Source organism: Pleurodeles waltl, chromosome 1_2 (assembly GCF_031143425.1).
Source record: "Pleurodeles waltl isolate 20211129_DDA chromosome 1_2, aPleWal1.hap1.20221129, whole genome shotgun sequence".
Classification (NCBI taxonomy): Eukaryota; Metazoa; Chordata; class Amphibia; order Caudata; family Salamandridae; genus Pleurodeles; species Pleurodeles waltl.
Window position 1 is genome coordinate 663,510,898 of NC_090437.1, and position 21,381 is coordinate 663,532,278.

General features: G+C 45.3%; 1 protein-coding gene across 1 annotated transcript in view; it reads right to left on the reverse strand.

Moving 5' to 3' along the window:
* ABCE1 (ATP binding cassette subfamily E member 1) overlaps nt 1–21,381 on the reverse strand; it is a 222,238-nt gene that overhangs the window by 173,800 nt on the left and 27,057 nt on the right. The window contains exons 3-6 of the mRNA XM_069242598.1: nt 18,365–18,450; nt 16,719–16,816; nt 13,614–13,731; nt 13,031–13,168 (exon numbers count right to left, since the gene is read on the reverse strand). Coding sequence (XP_069098699.1) covers nt 13,031–13,168; nt 13,614–13,731; nt 16,719–16,816; nt 18,365–18,450 — 440 coding nt within the window. The remainder of the gene's footprint in view (nt 1–13,030; nt 13,169–13,613; nt 13,732–16,718; nt 16,817–18,364; nt 18,451–21,381) is intronic.

A 21,381-nucleotide genomic window follows, 5' to 3' on the forward strand; every position in this document is an offset into this window, starting at 1 on the left:
TTTTGGTCATACCAAAACTTCTGGAGTTGTTGGCTGGCCTCAAGGTTTTTGGTTGCCTTTTCCATGTACTCTGCCATTCTAGAGCGAAGGCCAAGTACATAGTCCACTATGTCCTGTTTAGGCTCATGGAGAGGTCTCTCCCAGCCTTCTTTAACAAGGGCAAGTGGTCCCCTTACAGGATGACCAAACAGAAGTTCAAAGGGTGAGAATCCTACTCCCTTCTGTGGCACCTCTCTGTAAGCGAAAAGCAGACATGGCAAGAGGACATCCCATCTCCTTTTGAGTTTTTCTGGGAGCCCCATGATCATGCCCTTTAATGTCTTGTTGAATCTCTCAACTAAGCCATTAGTTTGTGGATGGTAAGGTGTAGTGAATTTATAAGTCACTCCACACTCATTCCACATGTGCTTTAGGTATGCTGACATGAAGTTGGTACCTCTGTCAGACACCACCTCCTTAGGGAAACCCACTCTGGTAAAAATACCAATGAGGGCCTTGGCTACTGCAGGGGCAGTAGTCGACCTAAGGGGAATAGCTTCAGGATACCTGGTAGCATGATCCACTACTACCAGGATATACAGGTTTCCTGAGGCTGTGGGAGGTTCTAGTGGACCAACTATGTCCACACCCACTCTTTCAAAGGGAACCCCCACCACTGGAAGTGGAATGAGGGGGGCCTTTGGATGCCCACCTGTCTTACCACTGGCTTGACAGGTGGGGCAGGAGAGGCAAAACTCCTTAACCATGTTGGACATATTGGGCCAGTAGAAGTGGTTGACTAACCTCTCCCACGTCTTGGTTTGTCCCAAATGTCCAGCAAGGGGAATGTCATGGGCCAATGTTAGGATGAACCCTCTGAACAGCTGAGGCACTACCACTCTCCTAGTGGCACCAGGTTTGGGGTCTCTGGCCTCAGTGTACAGGAGTCCATCTTCCCAATAGACCCTATGCGTTCCATTTTTCTGGCCTTTGGACTCTTCAGCAGCTTGCTGCCTAAGGCCTTCAAGAGAGGGACAGGTTTCTTGTCCCTTACACAGCTCCTCCCTTGAGGGTCCCCCTGGGCCTAAGAGCTCAACCTGATAAGGTTCAAGCTCCAAAGGCTCAGTTCCCTCAGAGGGCAGAACTTCTTCCTGAGAAGAGAGGTTCCCTTTCTTTTGCTGTGTTGCAGTTGGTTTCCCAACTGACTTTCCTTTCCTCTTGGTAGGCTGGGCCATTCTTCCAGACTCCAGCTCTACTTGTTCACCCTGTGCCTTGCATTGTGCTCTTGTTTTCACACACACCAGTTCAGGGATACCCAGCATTGCTGCATGGGTTTTTAGTTCTACCCCAGCCCATGCTGAGGACTCCAGGTCATTTCCAAGCAGACAGTCCACTGGGATATTTGAGGAGACCACCACCTGTTTCAGGCCTTTGACCCCTCCCCATTCTAAAGTAACCATTGCCATGGGATGTACTTTTCTCTGATTGTCAGCGTTGGTGACTGTGTAAGTTTTTCCAGTCAGGTATTGGCCAGGGGAAACCAGTTTCTCTGTCACCATGGTGACACTGGCACCTGTATCCCTCAGGCCCTCTATTCTTGTCCCATTAATTAAGAGTTGCTGTCTGTATTTTTGCATGTTAGGCGGCCAGACAGCTAGTGTGGCTAAATCCACCCCACCCTCAGAAACTAGAGTAGTTTCAGTGTGGACCCTGATTTGCTCTGGGCACACTGTTGATCCCACTTGGAGACTAGCCATACCAGTGTTACCTGGATGGGAGTTTGGAGTGGAACCTTTCTTGGGACAGGCCTTGTCTCCAGTTTGGTGTCCATGCTGTTTACAGCTATGACACCAGGCCTTTTTGGGATCAAAGTTTTTACCCTTGTACCCATTGTTTTGTGAAGAGGCTCTGGGCCCACCCTCCTGTGCAGGTTTTTGGGGGCCTGTAGAAGACTCTTTACTATTTTTAGTTTTGGTTGTCTCATCACCCTTCCCCTGGGGAGTCTTTGTGACCCCTTTCTTTTGGTCACCCCCTGTTGAAGTCTTGGACACCCTTGTCTTGACCCAACGGTCCGCCTTCTTTCCCAATTCTTGGGGAGAAATTGGTCCTAGGTCTACCAGATGCTGATGCAGTTTATCATTGAAACAATTACTTAACAGGTGTTCTTTCACAAATAAATTGTACAGCCCATCATAATTACTTACACCACTGCCTTGAATCCAACCATCTAGTGTTTTCACTGAGTAGTCTACAAAGTCAACCCAGGTCTGGCTCGAGGATTTTTGAGCTCCCCTGAACCTAATCCTGTACTCCTCAGTGGAGAATCCAAAGCCCTCAATCAGGGTACCCTTCATGAGGTCATAAGATTCTGCATCTTTTCCAGAGAGTGTGAGGAGTCTATCCCTACACTTTCCAGTGAACATTTCCCAAAGGAGAGCACCCCAGTGAGATCTGTTCACTTTTCTGGTTACACAAGCCCTCTCAAAAGCTGTGAACCACTTGGTGATGTCATCACCATCTTCATATTTTGTCACAATCCCTTTGGGGATTTTTAACATGTCAGGAGAATCTCTGACCCTATTTATATTGCTGCCACCATTGATGGGTCCTAGGCCCATCTCTTGTCTTTCCCTTTCTATGGCTAGGAGCTGTCTCTCTAAAGCCAATCTTTTGGCCATCCTGGCTAACAGGAGGTCATCTTCACTGAGAGCATCCTCAGTGATTTCAGAAATGTGGGACCCTCCTGTGAGGGACTCACTATTTCTGACTAACACAGTTGGAGACAGGACTTGAGGGGTCCTGTTCCCCCTATTTAGGACTGGAGGAGGGACATTGGCCTCCAAGTCACTAATTTCTTCCTCTGTGATGTCATCATCAGAGGGGTTGGCTTTTTCAAACTCTGCCAACAGCTCCTGGAGCTGGATTTTGGTAGGTCTGGAGCCAATGGTTATTTTTTTGATATTACAGAGAGACCTTAGCTCCCTCATCTTAAGATGGAGGTAAGGTGTGGTGTCGAGTTCCACCACATTCATCTCTGTATCAGACATTATTCTGCTAAAAGTTGGATGACTTTTTAAAGAATCTAAAACTGTTTCTAGAATCTAATTTCAAACTTTTAACAAACTTTTAAACTCTAAAAGACAATGCTAAACAGGGACTTAACACACAAGGCCCTAGCAGGACTTTTAAGAATTTAGAAAAATTTCAAATTGCAAAAATGAATTTCTAATGACAATTTTGGAATTTGTCGTGTGATCAGGTATTGGCTGAGTAGTCCAGCAAATGCAAAGTCTTGTACCCCACCACTGATCCACCAATGTAGGAAGTTGGCTCTGTATGTGCTATTTCAAAGTAAGGAATAGCATGCACAGAGTCCAAGGGTTCCCCTTAGAGGTAAGATAGTGGCAAAAAGAGATAATACTAATGCTCTATTTTGTGGTAGTGTGGTCGAGCAGTAGGCTTATCCAAGGAGTAGTGTTAAGCATTTGTTGTACATACACATAGACAATAAATGAGGTACACACACTCAGAGACAAATCCAGCCAATAGGTTTTGTTATAGAAAAATATATTTTCTTAGTTTATTTTAAGAACCACAGGTTCAAATTCTACATGCAATATCTCATTCGAAAGGTATTGCAGGTAAGTACTTTAGGAACTTCAAATCATCAAAATTGCATGTATACTTTTCAAGTTATTCACAAATAGCTGTTTTAAAAGTGGACACAGTGCAATTTTCACAGTTCCTAGGGGAGGTAAGTATTTGTTAGGTTAACCAGGTAAGTAAGACACTTACAGGGCTTAGTTCTTGGTCCAAGGTAGCCCACCGTTGGGGGTTCAGAGCAACCCCAAAGTCACCACACCAGCAGCTCAGGGCCGGTCAGGTGCAGAGTTCAAAGTGGTGCCCAAAACGCATAGGCTAGAATGGAGAGAAGGGGGTGCCCCGGTTCCGGTCTGCTTGCAGGTAAGTACCCGCGTCTTCGGAGGGCAGACCAGGGGGGTTTTGTAGGGCACCGGGGGGGATACAAGCCCACACAGAAATTCCACCCTCAGCAGCGCGGGGCGGCCGGGTGCAGTGTAGAAACAAGCGTCGGGTTTGTAATGTTAGTCTATGAGAGATCTCGGGATCTCTTCAGCGCTGCAGGCAGGCAAGGGGGGGGTTCCTCGGGGAAACCTCCACTTGGTCAAGGGAGAGGGACTCCTGGGGGTCACTTCTCCAGTGAAAGTCCGGTCCTTCAGGACCTGGGGGCTGCGGGTGCAGGGTCTCTCCCAGGCGTCGGGACTTAGGATTCAAAGAGTCGCGGTCAGGGGAAGCCTCGGGATTCCCTCTGCAGGCGGCGCTGTGTGGGCTCAGGGGGGACAGGTCTTGGTACTCACAGTCTTAGAGTAGTCCTGGGGTCCCTCCTGAGGTGTTGGATCGCCACCAGCCGAGTCGGGGTCGCCGGGTGCAGTGTTGCAAGTCTCACGCTTCTTGCGGGGAGCTTGCAGGGTTCTTTAAAGCTGCTGGAAACAAAGTTGCAGCTTTTCTTGGAGCAGGTCCGCTGTCCTCGGGAGTTTCTTGTCTTTTCGAAGCAGGGGCAGTCCTCAGAGGATGTCGAGGTCGCTGGTCCCTTTGGAAGGCGTCGCTGGAGCAGGATCTTTGGAAGGCAGGAGACAGGCCGGTGAGTTTCTGGAGCCAAGGCAGTTGTCGTCTTCTGGTCTTCCTCTGCAGGGGTTTTCAGCTAGGCAGTCCTTCTTCTTGTAGTTGCAGGAATCTAATTTTCTAGGGTTCAGGGTAGCCCTTAAATACTAAATTTAAGGGCGTGTTTAGGTCTGGGGGGTTAGTAGCCAATGGCTACTAGCCCTGAGGGTGGGTACACCCTCTTTGTGCCTCCTCCCAAGGGGAGGGGGTCACAATCCTAACCCTATTGGGGGAATCCTCCATCTGCAAGATGGAGGATTTCTAAAAGTCAGTCACCTCAGCTCAGGACACCTTAGGGGCTGTCCTGACTGGCCAGTGACTCCTCCTTGTTGCTTTCTTTGTTCCCTCCAGCCTTGCCGCCAAAAGTGGGGGCCGTGGCCGGAGGGGGCGGGCAACTCCACTAAGCCGGAGTGCCCTGCTGGGCTGTGACAAAGGGGTGAGCCTTTGAGGCTCACCGCCAGGTGTCACAGCTCCTGCCTGGGGGAGGTGTTCGCATCTCCGCCCAGTGCAGGCTTTGTTACTGGCCTCAGAGTGACAAAGGCACTCTCCCCATGGGGCCAGCAACATGTCTCTGGTGTGGCAGGCTGCTGGAACTAGTCAGCCTACACAGACAGTCGGTTAAGTTTCAGGGGGCACCTCTAAGGTGCCCTCTGTGGTGTATTTTACAATAAAATGTACACTGGCATCAGTGTGCATTTATTGTGCTGAGAAGTTTGATACCAAACTTCCCAGTTTTCAGTGTAGCCATTATGGTGCTGTGGAGTTCGTGTTTGACAGACTCCCAGACCATATACTCTTATGGCTACCCTGCACTTACAATGTCTAAGGTTTTGTTTAGACACTGTAGGGGTACCATGCTCATGCACTGGTACCCTCACCTATGGTATAGTGCACCCTGCCTTAGGGCTGTAAGGCCTGCTAGAGGGGTGTCTTACCTATACTGCATAGGCAGTGAGAGGTTGGCATGGCACCCTGAGGGGAGTGCCATGTCAACTTACTCGTTTTGTCCTCACTAGCACACACAAGCTGGCAAGCAGTGTGTCTGTGCTGAGTGAGAGGTCTCCAGGGTGGCATAAGACATGCTGCAGCCCTCAGAGACCTTCCTTGGCATCAGGGCCCTTGGTACTAGAAGTACCAGTTACAAGGGACTTATCTGGATGCCAGGGTCTGCCAATTGTGGATACAAAAGTACAGGTTAGGGAAAGAACACTGGTGCTGGGGCCTGGTTAGCAGGCCTCAGCACACTTTCAATTGTAAACATAGCATCAGCAAAGGCAAAAAGTCAGGGGGCAACCATGCCAAGGAGGCATTTCCTTACAACAACGCATCGAATCAACGGTATAGCTGTGCAGCCCAAACTGTTTGGACCAAAACCTTTTAACCCCTTCGCTGCCAGGCCTTTTCCCCCTCCTGTGCCGGGCCTTTTTTTGCCTATTTGGGGCAGTTCGCACTTAGGCCCTCATAACTTTTTGTCCACATAAGCTAACCAAGCCAAATTTGCGTCCTTTTTTTCCAACATCCTAGGGATTCTAGAGGTACCCAGACTTTGTGGGTTCCCTTGAAGGAGGCCAAGAAATTGGCCAAAATACAGTGAAAATTTCGTTTTTTTCAAAAAAATTGGAAAAAGTGGCTGCAGAAGAAGGCTTGTGGTTTTTCCCCTGAAAATGGCATCAACAAAGGGTTTGCGGTGCTAAACTCAGCAGCTTCCCAGCTTTCAGGAACAGGCAGACTTGAATCAGAAAACCCAATTTTTCAACACAATTTTGGCATTTTACTGGGGCATACCCCATTTGTGCAATTTTTTGTGCTTTCAGCCTCCTTCCAGTCAGTGACAGGAATGGTCATGAAACCAATGCTGGATCCCAGAAACCTAAACATTTCTGAAAAGTAGACAAAATTCTGAATTCAGCAAGGGGTCATTTGTGTAGATCCTACAAGGGTTTCCTACAGAAAATAACAGCTGAAAAAGAAAAATATTGAAATTGAGGTGAAAAAACCATCAATTTTTCTCTACGTTTTACTCTGTAACTTTTCCCTGCAATGTCAGATTATCGAAAGCAATATACCGTTACGTCTGCTGGACTCCTCTGGTTGCGGGGATATATAGGGTTTGTAGGTTCATCAAGAACCCGAGGAACCCAGAGCCAATAAATGAGCTGCACCCTGCAGTGCGTTTTCATTCTATACCGGGTATACAGCAATTCATTTGCTGAAATATAAGGAGTAAAAAATTGCTATCAAGAAAACCTTTGCATTTCCAAAAAGGGCACAAGATAAGGTGTTGAGGAGCAGTGGTTATTTGCACATCTCTGAATTCCGGGGTGACCATAGTAGCACGTGAATTACAGGGAATTTCTCAAATAGATGTATTTTTTACACACACTCCTATATTTGGAAGGAAAAAATGTAGAGAAAGACAAGGGGCAATAGTACTTGTTTTGCTAATCTATGTTCCCCCAAGTCTCCCGATAAAAATGGTACCTCACTTGTGTGGGTAGGCCTAGCACCCGCGACAGGATATGCCCCAAAACACAACGTGGACACATCACAGAAAACAGAGCTGTTTTTAGCAAAGTGACTACCTGTAGATTTTGGCCTCTAGCTCAGCCGCCACCTAGGGAAACCTACCAAACCTGTGCATTTCTGAAAACTAGAGACCTAGGGGAATCCAAGGAGGGGTGACTTGTGTGGCTCGGACCAGGTTCTGTTACCCAGAATCCTTTGCAAACCTCAAAATTTGGCTAAAAAAACACATGTTCCTCACATTTCTGTGGCAGAAAGTTCTGGAATCTGAGAGGAGCCACAAATTTCCTTCCACCCAGCGTTCCCCCACGTCTCCCGATAAAAATGATACCTCACTTGTGTGGGTAGGCCTAGCGCCCGCGACAGGATATGCCCCAAAACACAACGTGGACACATCACAGAAAACAGAGCTGTTTTTAGCAAAGTGACTACCTGGAGATTTTGGCCTCTAGCTCAGCCGCCACCTAGGGAAACCTACCAAACCTGTACATTTCTGAAAACTAGAGACCTAGGGGAATCCAAGGAGGGGTGACTTGTGTGGCTCGGACCAGGTTCTGTTACCCAGAATCCTTTGCAAACCTCAAAATTTGGCTAAAAAAAACACATGTCCCTCACATTTCTGTGGCAGAAAGTTCTGGAATCTGAGAGGAGCTACAAATTTCCTTCCACCCAGCGTTCCCCCAAGTCTCCCGATAAAAATGATACCTCACTTGCGTGGGTAGGCCTAGCGCCGGCGACAGGAAACACCCCAAAGCGCAACGTGGACACATCCTAAATTTTGGAAAAAAACAGAGGTGTTTTTTGCGAAGTGCCTACCTGTAGATTTTGGCCTCTAGCTCAGCCGGCACCTAGGGAAACCTACCAAACCTGTGCATTTCTGAAAACTAGAGACCTAGGGGAATCCAAGGAGGGGTGACTTGCGGGGCTCGGACCAGGTTCTGTTACCCAGAATCCTTTGCAAACCTCAAAATTTGGCTAAAAATACACATGTTACTCACATTTCTGTGGCAGAAAGTTCTGGAATCTGAGAGGAACCACAAATTTCCTTCTACCCAGCGTTCCCCCAAGTCTCCCGATAAAAATGATACCTCACTTGTGTGGGTAGGACTAGCGCCCACGAAAGGAAAGGGCCCAAAACACAACGTGGACACATCACATTTTTTTATAAAAAGCAGTGCCTACCTGTGGATTTTGGCCTGTAGCTCAGCCGACACCTGAGGAAACCTAGCAAACCAGTGCATTTTTGAAAACTAGAAACCCAGGGGAATCCAGGATGGGGTGACTTGCGGGGCTCTGACCAGGTTATGTTACCCAGAATCCTTTGCAAACATCAAAATTTGGCCCAAAAAACACTTTTTCCTCTCATTTCGGTGACAGAAAGTTCTGGAATCTGAGAGGAGCCACAAATTTCCTTCCACCCAGCGTTCCCCTAAGTCTCTCGATAAAAATGGTACATCACTTCTGTGGGTAGGCCTAGCGCCCACAAAAGGAAATGGCCCAAAACACAACGTGGACACAACATATTTTTTCACAGAAAACAGAGGTGTTTTTTGCAAGGTGCCTACCTGTGGTGTTTGGCCTGTAGCTCAGCCGGCCCCAGGGGGGGGGGGGGGGGGGGGGGGGGGGGGGCAGAAATGCCCTAAAATAAATTTGCCCCCCCAACCCCCACCCTCCCCCGCCGGGAGCGACCCTTGCCTACGGGGTCGCTCCCCCTGCGTGACATTGGCACCAAAAAACAAATCCCCGGTGCCTAGTGGTTTCTGCCCCCTTGGGGGCAGGTTGACCTAAACTCAGCCAATCTGCCCCCAAGGGGGGCAGAAATGGCCTAAATACAATTTGTCCCCCAGGGGAGCGACTTTTGCCTGATGGGTCGCTCCCCATCTCTAAAAAAAAAAAAAAACAAAGAAAAAAAAAAAAAAGAAAAAAAAAGAAAAATTCCCCTGGCGCCTAGAGGTTTCTGCCCCCCCCCCCCCCCCCCCCCGGGGGCAGATCGGCCTAATAATAGGCCGATCTGCCCCCCCGGGGGGGCAGAAATGGCCTAAAATAAATTTGCCCCCCCAACACCCACACCCCCCCCCCGGGAGCGACCCTTGCCTACGGGGTCGCTCCCCCTGCGTGACATTGGCGCCAAAAAACAAATCCCCGGTGCCTAGTGGTTTCTGCCCCCTTGGGGGCAGGTTGACCTAAACTCAGCCAATCTGCCCCCAAGGGGGGCAGAAATGGCCTAAATACAATTTGTCCCCCAGGGGAGCGACTTTTGCCTGATGGGTCGCTCCCCATCTCTAAAAAAAAAAAAAAAAAATTCCCCTGGCGCCTAGAGGTTTCTCTAAAAAAAGAAACAACAAAAAAAAAAAAAGGCAGTTGGTGTCTCAGTCTTCTCTGCAGGGTTTTTCAGCTCAGCAGTCCTCTTCTTAGGTTGCAGGAATCTGAGTTCCTAGGTCCTGGGGAGCCCCTAAATACTGAATTTAGGGGTGTGTTTAGGTCTGGGAGGGCAGTAGCCAATGGCTACTGTCCTTGAGGGTGGGTACACTCTCTTTGTGCCTCCCCCCTGAGGGTAGGGGGGCACATCCCTTTTCCTATTGGGGGAATCCTCTTTCTACAAGATGGAGGATTTCTAAAAGTCAGTCATCTCAGCTCAGGACACCTTAGGGGCTGTCCTGACTGGCCAGTGACGACTCCTTGTTTTTCTCATTATCTCTCCTGGAATAGCCACCAAACGTGGGGGCTGGGTCCAGGGGGCGGGCATCTCCACTAGCTGGAGTGCCCTGGGGCATTGTAACACGAAGCTTGAGCCTTTGAAGCTCACTGCTACGTGTTACAGTTCCTGCAGGGGGGAGGTGTGAAGCACCTCCACCCAGAGCAGGCTTTGTTTCTGTCCTCAGAGAGCACAAAGGCTCTCACCGCATGGGGTCAGAAACTCGTCTCTCAGCAGCAGGCTGGCACAGACCAGTCAGTCCTGCACTGAACAATTGGGTAAAATACAGGGGGCATCTCTAAGTGCCCTCTGTGTGCATTTATTAATAAATCCAACACTGGCATCAGTGTGGGTTTATTATTCTGAGAGGTTTGGTACCAAACTTCCCAGTATTCAGTGTAGCCATTAAGGAGCTGTGGAGTTCGTTTTTCACAGACTCCCAGACCATATACTCTTATGGCTACCCTGCACTTACAATGTCTAAGGTTTTGCTTAGACACTGTAGGGGCATAGTGCTCATGCACCTATGCCCTCACCTGTGGTATAGTGCACCCTGCCTTAGGGCTGTAAGGCCTGCAAGAGGGGTGACTTACCTATGCCACAGGCAGTGTGAGGCTGGCATGGCACCCTGAGGGGAGAGCCATGTCGACTTAGTCATTTTCTCCCCACCAGCACACACAAGCTGGCAAGCAGTGTGTCTGTGCTGAGTGAGGGGTCCCCAGGGTGGCATAAGACATGCTGCAGCCCTTAGAGACCTTCCCTGGCCTCAGGGCCCTTGGTACCAGGGGTACCGGTTACAAGGGACTTACCTGGGTGCCAGGGTTGTGCCAATTGTGGAGACAATGGTACATTTTAGGTGAAAGAACACTGGTGCTGGGGCCTGGTTAGCAGGGTCCCAGCACACTTCTCAGTCAAGTCAGCATCAGTATCAGGCAAAAGGTGGGGGGTAACTGCAACAGGGAGCCATTTCTTTACACTTGCAGTGAAACATCTAAAGATACACCACAACTTCATCAACGGACGCTTTTCAGTTCAACTGTCAGATGTTAATCCGTTTGGACAAATTCTGGTCGATCAAGCAATAGAGGTAACAGTCAACAAGGACACACAGACACTGGGTGGTACGACAAGGTTCAACCTCAAGGCAAGAGCTGTGAAAAGATAGTTTATTACGGCTGAACACGGAAGCACCTATTTGGGTCAGATAAGAGAAATGGTTCGTAACAACATATGTAGGTCTGCATGAGTAAGATCTGATAAGACATTAATTGAAAAAGCTGAAGATACTGTTACGAGAGCTGTTAGTCTGTTTTAAAGAAGGATAAACCCATTTGTTGGGCGACAATCTCATGAGTTTCTCCACAACAAAAAAAGGCACAACATAGTATCCGACAAAGAAGGAGCACGAAATAGGTAAACATTGAAAATAATGCAATTATCTATATCAATATATGAGGAACACAATTGAGTTTTATTATATTAAGAACTATAATGTTATTATTACAATTAATTATCACAATTATTTTTAAAATGGTATCGAATTTAACCAATCTGGTGGAATTAGATTAATTTTTTCACATATTGTGATGAATTTGTATGCTATTTATCAAAAATATGAAAAACATTTTTTTCAGCTATGGTTACTAATTCAATAATATCTTACAAATGTTAGACACCCCTCTCCCCTTCCATCTGAGTGGTACCAATGGCCTACATCTGGTGTCCTGGCTCATGGCCTAGTCTGTCCAATCCCCATAACTTGGGTCTCTCACTCATGTCTCGGACATGAATATGTATGCTTGTAACATACGTGATGTTTGTTTCCATATACAACTAGACTTGTAAGTACTGGTGTCCATGTGCAAGGCTGACAAAGTCTATTATGGATATTGAAGAACACAATTAACTCCTTGAGCTGCATTTCAAATAGGTTTTCCTCCTAGAATGAAAGCCATCCCTCAAGTTTGCTGCATGCTTGTAAAATGCTGGTCCTTTTTTTCCGCTCTTGCCAGTTGGACTCTGATGTCTTGGCACTCAGAGGCATTTTCCAGGCAGCTGGACCTTGTGCAGGTCTTTATGGGATCAGGGAACTTCCTCTGGCAGATGCAATCAAGCTTCTGCCCTGGAAACCTACCTTAGGCTCAGTCTTGAGGGAGTAGAGCAAAGCACGGAAATAATTTCTTGGCAACACATTTCCTCTACAATGGTGGCAGATCCTCCAAAAAGCATTACATTACTAAAGGGAAAATGCATTTATTCCACTTTTGGTGGCTGTGGTGGGAAGCACATATTCTCTTTGCTGCCCACGGTTTTCCAGACTACTAAACCAGAGAGTTACATGTCAGTCCTAATGTAACTGGCCAAGGCGATTTTGTAGGCTCAATGTTAGGCCACCAGTACAGGCTACTGTTTCCTTGGTGAGCAACACAGGAAATGAGGTATAGGTGGGTTTCAATAGCAGAAAAAAAGCTACACTAAACAAACGAAAGGCCAGCAGTTTCATCCTGTCCCACTTGGCTGGTTAGGATTCCAAAAGGAGCTCAAAGCATAAGTATGCATAGGCTGACATGTCACCAGACAATGTCAAAATTGAAGAAAGGAAAAAAAAAAAAAAAAAAAAAAAAACGGAAAAACAAAACAAAACAAAAAACAGGAGCCACCATCTCATGCAGCATGAACATGAGGCACAGAGAGAGGGGGTGGGGTGGTGGGTTGGAGGGTGAGGTAGAACAGAACCTAACCTAAACCTAACTGGGAAGTATATACACATTCTCCCAACTGGGACAGTGGCAAAAAAGACAAACCCATGGACTAGGATTTGCTAACACCTCCTCCAGTCAACACATAACCAGAGACAAGGGACAGAAGTCTGCTGCACTCAGAAATGGGGGTTATACCTTAAATTTACCCTCCATCAAGGTACAGCTCTAATGACAGTAGAAAAGATGAGGGAACTGACAGTAGACTTACATGTTCATTGGGAGAAAAAAAAAAAAATAGGGCTAATCAGTAAAACATGGGCGTTGTAAGAATTGAAGAGGACTTTCAGCTACCAACACCTTAAAACATCAAAGACAAAACACCTAACCACTGATAACAGAACTCTACGCTTAACAGAAGCATTTGTTCAACGAATTCTCATCTGCACAAAACCTTTGCAGCCTTTGGGATCCTGTCCACGTACTGTGGCTTTATAATTGCTTTCAAGTCGTCCTCCAGGATTTTAGTGAAATAATTCTGCAACTCCGATCCTCTAAAATAAGTCAAAATTTCCTGCCAATCTGGTGGATCCTACGGGATGGTAGAAAGCGTAGGTTTCAGTAGTAGCATTCTGCATGTCTTTCAAATAGTATAAACACATTTAAACTGCATCTCTTAAAAACATGTGAATGGTGGGACTTTAGATATCTCAATTAAAAACATTTTCAAAATACTTTAAAATACAAGACCTTTATATCTGAAGAACACAGCTGGAGAATTAAGTGTGGTTCAATACGAAAAAATATTTACGTACAGATTACCAAGTACACCGATGTAGTCAGGTTGATGCAAGGACATGGCACACAAATAGGTTTGTGCATGGAGAATATAGGCAGAAGGTGGATATGCAATATACAAATGTAGGTAGGTGCAGCTCAAATTATGGTTTTAAAACACTAAATTCAAAAAACATTTAAATGGTACTAACAAAAAAAGACAATTACACATACATGCAGTGCGTTTTTTTTCAACTTACATCATACTTTCCAAGGTTTGGCTTCTGCTTTCCAGCTAAAATTTTCAAAGCGGTTGATTTACCAATACCGTTGGTGCCAACCAAACCCAACACTTCACCAGGACGGGGGATAGGCAACCTGGATAAAACCCATCAAAACAGGTTTACAATACAGTCAAAACCCTTTCTTTCTATACAATGGCTATGATTAATATTGAAGTCAAGAGATGGTGAAGCTAATGGAAGACTTCAACCAAAGGTCTGGCCTGCTTTTTAGTTAAGAAAATTCAGGCCTTCTAGTAAGGAAGGACCCGACTGGTCAAATGAAACCAGACATCATACAGCCTTTATTTCCTTATGTTTTTTGCTGCACTCTTTAGGTTTTGCTTTGTCAAAATGATTCCGTTTTATGTTTTGATTGAAGTAGTCAAATTACCTGTTTCACTCGAGAAAGACCAAACATGCAGCTCACTTACAGACAGAAACAGAATGTACATTGTCTTCCATGGAGGGAATGGGTTTGAAAAATAAAAAAATATTTGAGAGGCAGCAAATGTTTTATAAACAGTACTTCCCAATGAAGAGTAAAGTACCATAACAATATTTAATAAACCAGTAGATGGGTCTTAACTACTGCATCACTCTTCTCTCCAGAGTTTAAGTGTTCAGATTCACACAAAGCCAGTTTTTATCTAGTACTTTAAGCTTCAGTATTGCCACTTCCAAACAGGCCAACAACAGCTGTTACCCAATTTAGCGGTACTTCGTCTCCCATCTTTGCAAAATTGATAAATTAATTTAAGCTTTCATGGATGCAAACTCCTGCCCCGGATTAGAGGGCAGACACATAATATCAGCCAGAAAAGTCAGTAGCAGATTTACTTAAAAGCTGTAAACAATTTTAAAGCAAAATACTCATACCAGTCTTGGCAGAACAAAGGGATTAGCTAGAGCGTTATCTCAGTGCAACAAAGGTTCAAGCAACGGGGCTTGCAAGGGGAAACGTTATGTTGTGTAATGGCAGTGATTACTAATGCCACTGGCTTCATTAATGCCCCAAGAAATCCTAAAACAAATATTTTATGTAATACCCGCTCCTTAAATAATGCTTCAAAACACATCCCCTCCTTCCCTTTAGTCTCAATCTCTCTACCATTACCTTCTCCTGATTAATTTCTATTCTGATGGAGTGTGTTTTTTCCTTCCTGTGTGACAAGGCCTTTCTTGCAAGTTGGTGTCTCTCCACCTTGTGACTTAACCATTAGTCGTTATGGGGACAGCAAACTGTCCCATCTTTACTATTCACCCTCCACTTCCTCAAACTTCTACCCTCTCCTCCAAAGACACCAAACAAAGGGTGGAAGACTAAAGGCTTGTTTTTATTAAGTTTCTCCTGTTTAGCGCAGAAATTACAATCCTGCCCTTTTTGCCCACTCCTTCTAGGAGTATTTCTCAGCTCCATCCCTCTCTCACTTATAAAAATACATGTATGCCATAGTTTTCCCTCATCTCAACACAGCAGATGGTTGCACCTTCACCACTTTCAGGTACTACACGGAGGTACCTGAATGACTTAGTTGAGAGTTCTAGGTAGTACACAGATCATCTTCCGAGTTGTCCAAATCCTCTTTGTTGCACCTTCATTCCTTTTTTGTGGTACTCCACAGGCCCTCTACTTGTGTCTGAATTCCTTTGGATGCACTTTCACAGCTTCAAGGTGGACATCAAAGACCACCTACTGAGGTTAATGCGATAATCATCAAGTTGTGCCCCCCCCCAAAACCTCTGGTGGGACAACACAGACAATACCCTGAAGTGCCTGACCTCCTTCAGTTCTGCTATGATATGGCAGTACACCACCAAAACCTGGTCAGGAAGGGAAAACAATAAAAGCCAGAGGTAGGAACAGCATTCTGACCTTGTATGCACAACAAAAGAAACATCAATGATAAGACTCTTCAAGTCAAACAAGTCCTCTCTAGTGGTTCTTACCTTATATGTCCCCCTTTAAAAAAAAAATGATTTTCTTGCTTACATTATCTATATCACAGGCAGAGAGAAGGCACTTACATAGTTACTTTCAGATCACAATAAAAGCCAGAGCAATAAGGGGTGTTCTCATATATTCACAAGCATAATGCCTGCTGTTAAATAGATGTCCAAGGTCTTAGTTCTTAATCTATGCCTAAAACAAGTGTCAATCAGGGGCTACTCCTCTGTCAATCCTGAACAGACCCTGTAGAAAGGTTATCCTAGCCTGTCTGTAATCATTGCACTCTGCAAGGCCACTGTCACTCCTGCGAAGCACCTAAAGAGCATTACTACGTCTGAATTTCTCCCCGAGTATATGTCTTGAAGATTACTCTTTGTTGCTCAACGATGGACTGAGATCACTTAAAAAGGCAAGCCGTATTGAGTGCATAGCTTGAATTCCTTGCCTGTCACTCTTGGGGAATATATAGAGCATCTACTGTGACTGCCTTTATACACTGCATGCCAATGACTACTTCCTCCTCTTTACCTTGTGAATGGATTCCTTAGGGACCCTTTTAAATCAGGCACAACAAACTAATGTGATTTGCATGTGTTGTGTCTCTTGTGCTCTTCCTGCCATCACATGCTGAGGCGCTGAGGCATAAGAGAATTAGAGAACAATGAGCCACCCAGACACAGCACCAACACTCATCACACAGGCTATCCTGCAATTCAGCACTATTTCAACCAAGCAATTGCTCAAGAGGGAATCTATCAATACACGTTAGTGTTTCTTCAGGGGTTTGAAGTGCTGCAAAAATGCAATTTTAATACAATACCATCCGCCACCTTGAAGCATTGTGCATAATGATCCTGTAAAGAAAACTTCAGTGCCTATTTTCAACTTGTGTGCATTCTTGCTCATACTGCAAATAGGTTTTACAAGGAAACCTCAAAAGCAGGTGATTTAAATTACTGAAATCCTTCTCCTTTTCAGAATGATAAACACTTACAAGTGAGTAGCTCTAATCCAGGAGGCCTACGGAAGGCAAGAGGGCTATGTCACTATTCTTAAAGCAAAAGTTATAATTTTCAACACAAAGTCAGCTAGATGTCATTGAGTCAAAGAGGTCGAATAAAAAAAATACATACCTGTGAAGTTTAAAGGCATTGGCACAATATCTGTGAGTGGTTTCTTTTGCCAAGTTGCTGGGCAGGTTTACAATAGACAAGGCGCCAAATGGACATTTCTGAAACAAAAGGTTACAATTATTACCAAAAATTACAAAATGAGTAAGATTTCTATTTGCAGATGCTAAAATAAATCTTGTTTCAAAAACCTACCTATGCAATAGTAGTTTTCAGTTAAAATGTTTAAGGATAAACTGAGCATGCTAAACAAATACATAAAGGATACTTACTTTATATTAAAGAGGGCCACTTTCAGGTGAACAGGATCCTTATAGGTAAAAGTTTATACATAAGAAACAGCAAACAGCCTTCAAAACAAATGGGTCTGATCAGGGACTTGCCAGTGGTCACAATATCTTTGTGATATCTGATGCAATGAGCCTTTTCCAGCAAGTCAAATTAGGTCCCAAAGAGTGTTCAGATCAGAGTATGTACATTTAAGGCACAGATGACGGTGCACAAATGCTGTGAGTCATTTAAAGTTTTTGCTTGCAAGTCTAACATCACATGATCTTCTATAACAGCAACTCACGGATGTTTAAAATAATAGGATTTCAAGGAGTCCACTACACTCTCAAAGCAAATGCGGATTTGGACATTTAAGAAATCTAAATGCTTTACTAGATTAAACAATTTTTGCAACATTTTCATTCTAAACCAACAGAGTACCAAAATGCCAAATGAAGAGTCCAACCCAATCCGGTCCTACAGGGACAGGAAGGTGAATGCGCTATACTCTCAGGCAACTCCTGCGACACCCTTCATATAGGTTTATGAAGTGAAGACTGTGGTAAGTGGTTCTGCTATATACATCCTCCTTGAAGTGGTGCCTGATGAATATGCTACTTTGATAAGGCTCCATATTCTGACAGATTACTCATCCAAATGTGCCTGACTGCTCCTAGAAAGTTTTCAGCAATTCACTTAGTGGGCTCTAGGTGTTATTATGGGGGCTGCTTCTGCCACACAATAGAAGAGTACTAGTAAAATGCAGGGGGCAGTCAGGCCTAACAGCCTAAAATCCACCAAGGCTGGAAAAACTGTTCTTGCCTTACAAATAGGTGTCAAAGCCTGAATGTTCAGCACTTGTTGCAGAGGTGTGAAGGCCTTCACCTTGATTGGCACTAGGACAGCCCTAATGAAAGTGCAGAGATAGGCATAGCCATGTTTCACAGTTGGCAGACCACAATGGCCCAAAGTCAAACAACAGAGGGACAGAAATAGTGAAGTTGCCAAGTTTTAAAATAAATACCTGTACTATAGCTGGAATTTAACAGTGTTGCTTAGAGTACATTTAAAAGCGGCTCAACATTTTAACAGAATCTAAAAAATTTATTAAAAAGCACACTGCTTTTTTCATTTAGTTAGCTTGAAAAAAGCTTTCTATTTTTAACAATGCAATCTATTTTAATTATTAGACCAAATGATTGGTTCTTAGTAACACAATTAGAAAATATTACTTCAAGTTTCTAATACACTTAAGGGAAAAATGTACTTAATAAATAGGTTATAAGCAATCACTCGAATTCTAATAGAAACAAAATGTCTAAACTTGAAGCATTATATAGATGGAACAGCCAACCTAATAAAGAGAAAACATGTGTTACCTTAATGCAAATACCACAACCAATGCAAAGTGTTTCAGAAATCCATACAATCTTGCTCTGGGGAGTGACCTCTATGCACAATTTTCCTGTAAATAAGAGCAGAACCATGTTAACTACAAGTGACTATCTTTAACACTCATTCAGCACTTGAAAATATGTTACAGATTAAGATTCTATAACAACGCAATAGCTGGTTTGTATACATATTTGTATGCCCTGAAGCCATAACATACAGGTGGGTGTCTTGAATCGGAGGAATCCTGCATTGGCCCTAAAGACTACACATGGATGGAAATATAATGGTGAAGCATGCTCAAAGTCTGGGCAGTAATATTTCTATATAAACACTTTTTTTTTTTAATCACTAGTGGGTTCTGGCCTTTAAATTTGAAAAAGATCACACCAGTTTATCTAGTTTACAACTCTTATCAAGGAAAGAGGCATAGCAGGGACATCCACTATTCCCTAATAGCAGTCTGGATGTTGTGAACCCCTTGGAGGGCAATACAAGTAAAAGGAACTCTTCTTTGCGACTCATCCTGCAAGACCACCGACCTCTTAAAAGCCTCAAGGAGGACTACCTGCACCCCAGGGGACCAAGAACCCCATGGATAGCGGCCCTGTCCAAGAAGGAACACTGACAAAGGACTCTAGAACCGCCCTGGATCCGCGTGTCCTGCCCTCACTGCACCTGATGCCAACAGCCCGAGTCCAGGTAGCACAACTGACTAGAGCTGGTCCCCAGGCGATCCCGACCTAGTATCTACCATGGGTTGACCCCCTCCTGTCCAACACGACATTGCCTGTAGCCTAAATCCAGAGGACCCTCCTGACCACGACGGAACAAGACGAAGATTCCAGGCGCCAAAAGGTACCCCTGCACCCACAGCCCCATGGCCTTGGGGAATCCAACCTTCGGCGCAGCAACGTCCAGCAGGTGGCCCTCCTCCTTGTCCAGCCTTGGGTTTATGGGAACCGACCCCCTGGACTTAGCCTGAAGCATCTTTTGTAATCCATTTCCTCCCCACCGTGGGGTCCCTGTATAGGAAAGCATTTGGAGCCCGACGCTGTGTTTGCACCCCACACCCAGTGGCCCCAGCACCACTGAGGGTGTGTGTTTGGTACTGAACTGTGGCCCCGTGCTCCTCTAAACCCCCCCAGGTCTGCCCTCCGAAGATGCTGATACTTACCTGGCAGCAGGCCTGATTCAGACTGTCCCCAGCCTCCATAGGAGCCCATGTTAAATCAACCTCAACTTTGACCTCTGCACCTGGCTGGCTCCGTGTTGCTGGTGGTGGGTGTTTGGGTTAACTTGAACCCAAAACTGGGGCCATCCTAACCCCTGGAGACTGGAACTGTAAGTCTTTTACTTACCTTGAAACCGTGCTAACCCCCCCCCCCCCCCCCCCACACCACCGAACTGTGTTTGGAAATTGTACTGTCAACTTTTGAAACAGATTATTGCTATTTTTTCGAAAACTGTGTATCTTGCCAATTTGAAACAAAGTGGTATTGATAACAATGTTGGATGCTTACTTATAAATGTACTTACCTGCAAACTGAATCTTGTGGTTCTAGAAATAAAGTAACAAAATATATTTTTGCTCCATAAAAAGTGTGTTTCTCCTTTATTGTCTGTGTACAACAAATGCTTTCCACTACCCTCTAATAAGCCTAACTGCTCGACCACACTACCACAAAAGAGAGCATTAGTATTATCTACTTTAGCCCCAGTTAAGCCTCTGGGGAACCCCTGGACTCTGTGCACACTATATCTCATTTTGATATAGTATATACAGAGCCAGCTTCCTACATGCACACACAAGCACAATCTTGTCCTGGGAGAACGTTTGACTGGAGCTTGTGTAAAATTGTATTTGAAACCCCAAAACTCTCTCCAAAGCCCAGGAATCCTATGTGAGAGGACACCAGCTGTGATAAAAGGTTCTTATCCCGCAACCTAGACCCACAAGGGAAGAAGACTGGACAATCACCTAGAAAGGAAGAACTGGAGCTCCTGCCGCAGATGCTGCCTCTGCACTGCCTCGTGAGTGAGAGGGAAAGGTGGTGTTGGATCTTCTGTTTGCTCCCGCATCCACACCTGCAAGACCAGCGTTGAAACGGTGTCTGACTGAGGGAACTGCCAACTGATGAACTACAGCTTAGCTGGCCCTGCCAAAATCACCTTGGCTAAAAACCTTCCTGAGTTCTGCTTGCCCTTTGTTGTGTGAAGTAAGCATACTCACACATTGAGCAACTTCTTTTACAAAGGGGTTGACAAAAAAAAAAAAAAAAAAGCGGCCTCCAGCAGTTGCGCCACCTCACTGGTGGAAATCTCACATAGCTTTGGGTCAATGCACAAGAGAATGGAACGTTACCTCTCTACGGAGGTGGTGCAATTCTCAAGAGGCCAATTCCCCGCAACGACCAACTCACTAAAATTTCCAGGTCCACAGCCTTCAAGGGCAGCTCTAAGTTTTTGTTAAAGGATCAGACGGGTCCAAGAGCTTATTCTAATAGTCTCTCCTGGATTGGTTGAATACCATTTTATGGTCAGCACAAACTTCCCTAAAAAGGGTTACCACTTTCAGATCAACACTGGGAGTCTCAGTGGCTGAACCTTTTAAGGCAGCCTGAGGTATTCCGCCTTCAAATGACTCCCAATGCCCTTTGGAAAGGGTTTATTGAGCCTCAACTAGATAGAGGTCAACAACTTTGCAGATAGTGTCTAAGCCACTACAGTCGGCCGAGTATCCTCTGGATTGAAAGTGCCATTGGAGAGGGCAGTGGCATGGAAATCGAAATAATTGGAAGGGCGCTCATCTCTTTCCTTCACTTAGCCTTCTCTTCCTCTTAGGAAAGGGGGTGCCAGGACCGACCCAAATCAGTGATCAGAATCATCTAAATATACATCATCCAACAGGTCACCTAAAAATGTGTCACAGTTCTCCGATTGATCATCAACACTTCCCAGTTGGGGTATGCTCAAGAGACATTTTAGGTAAGGTGCATTAAGG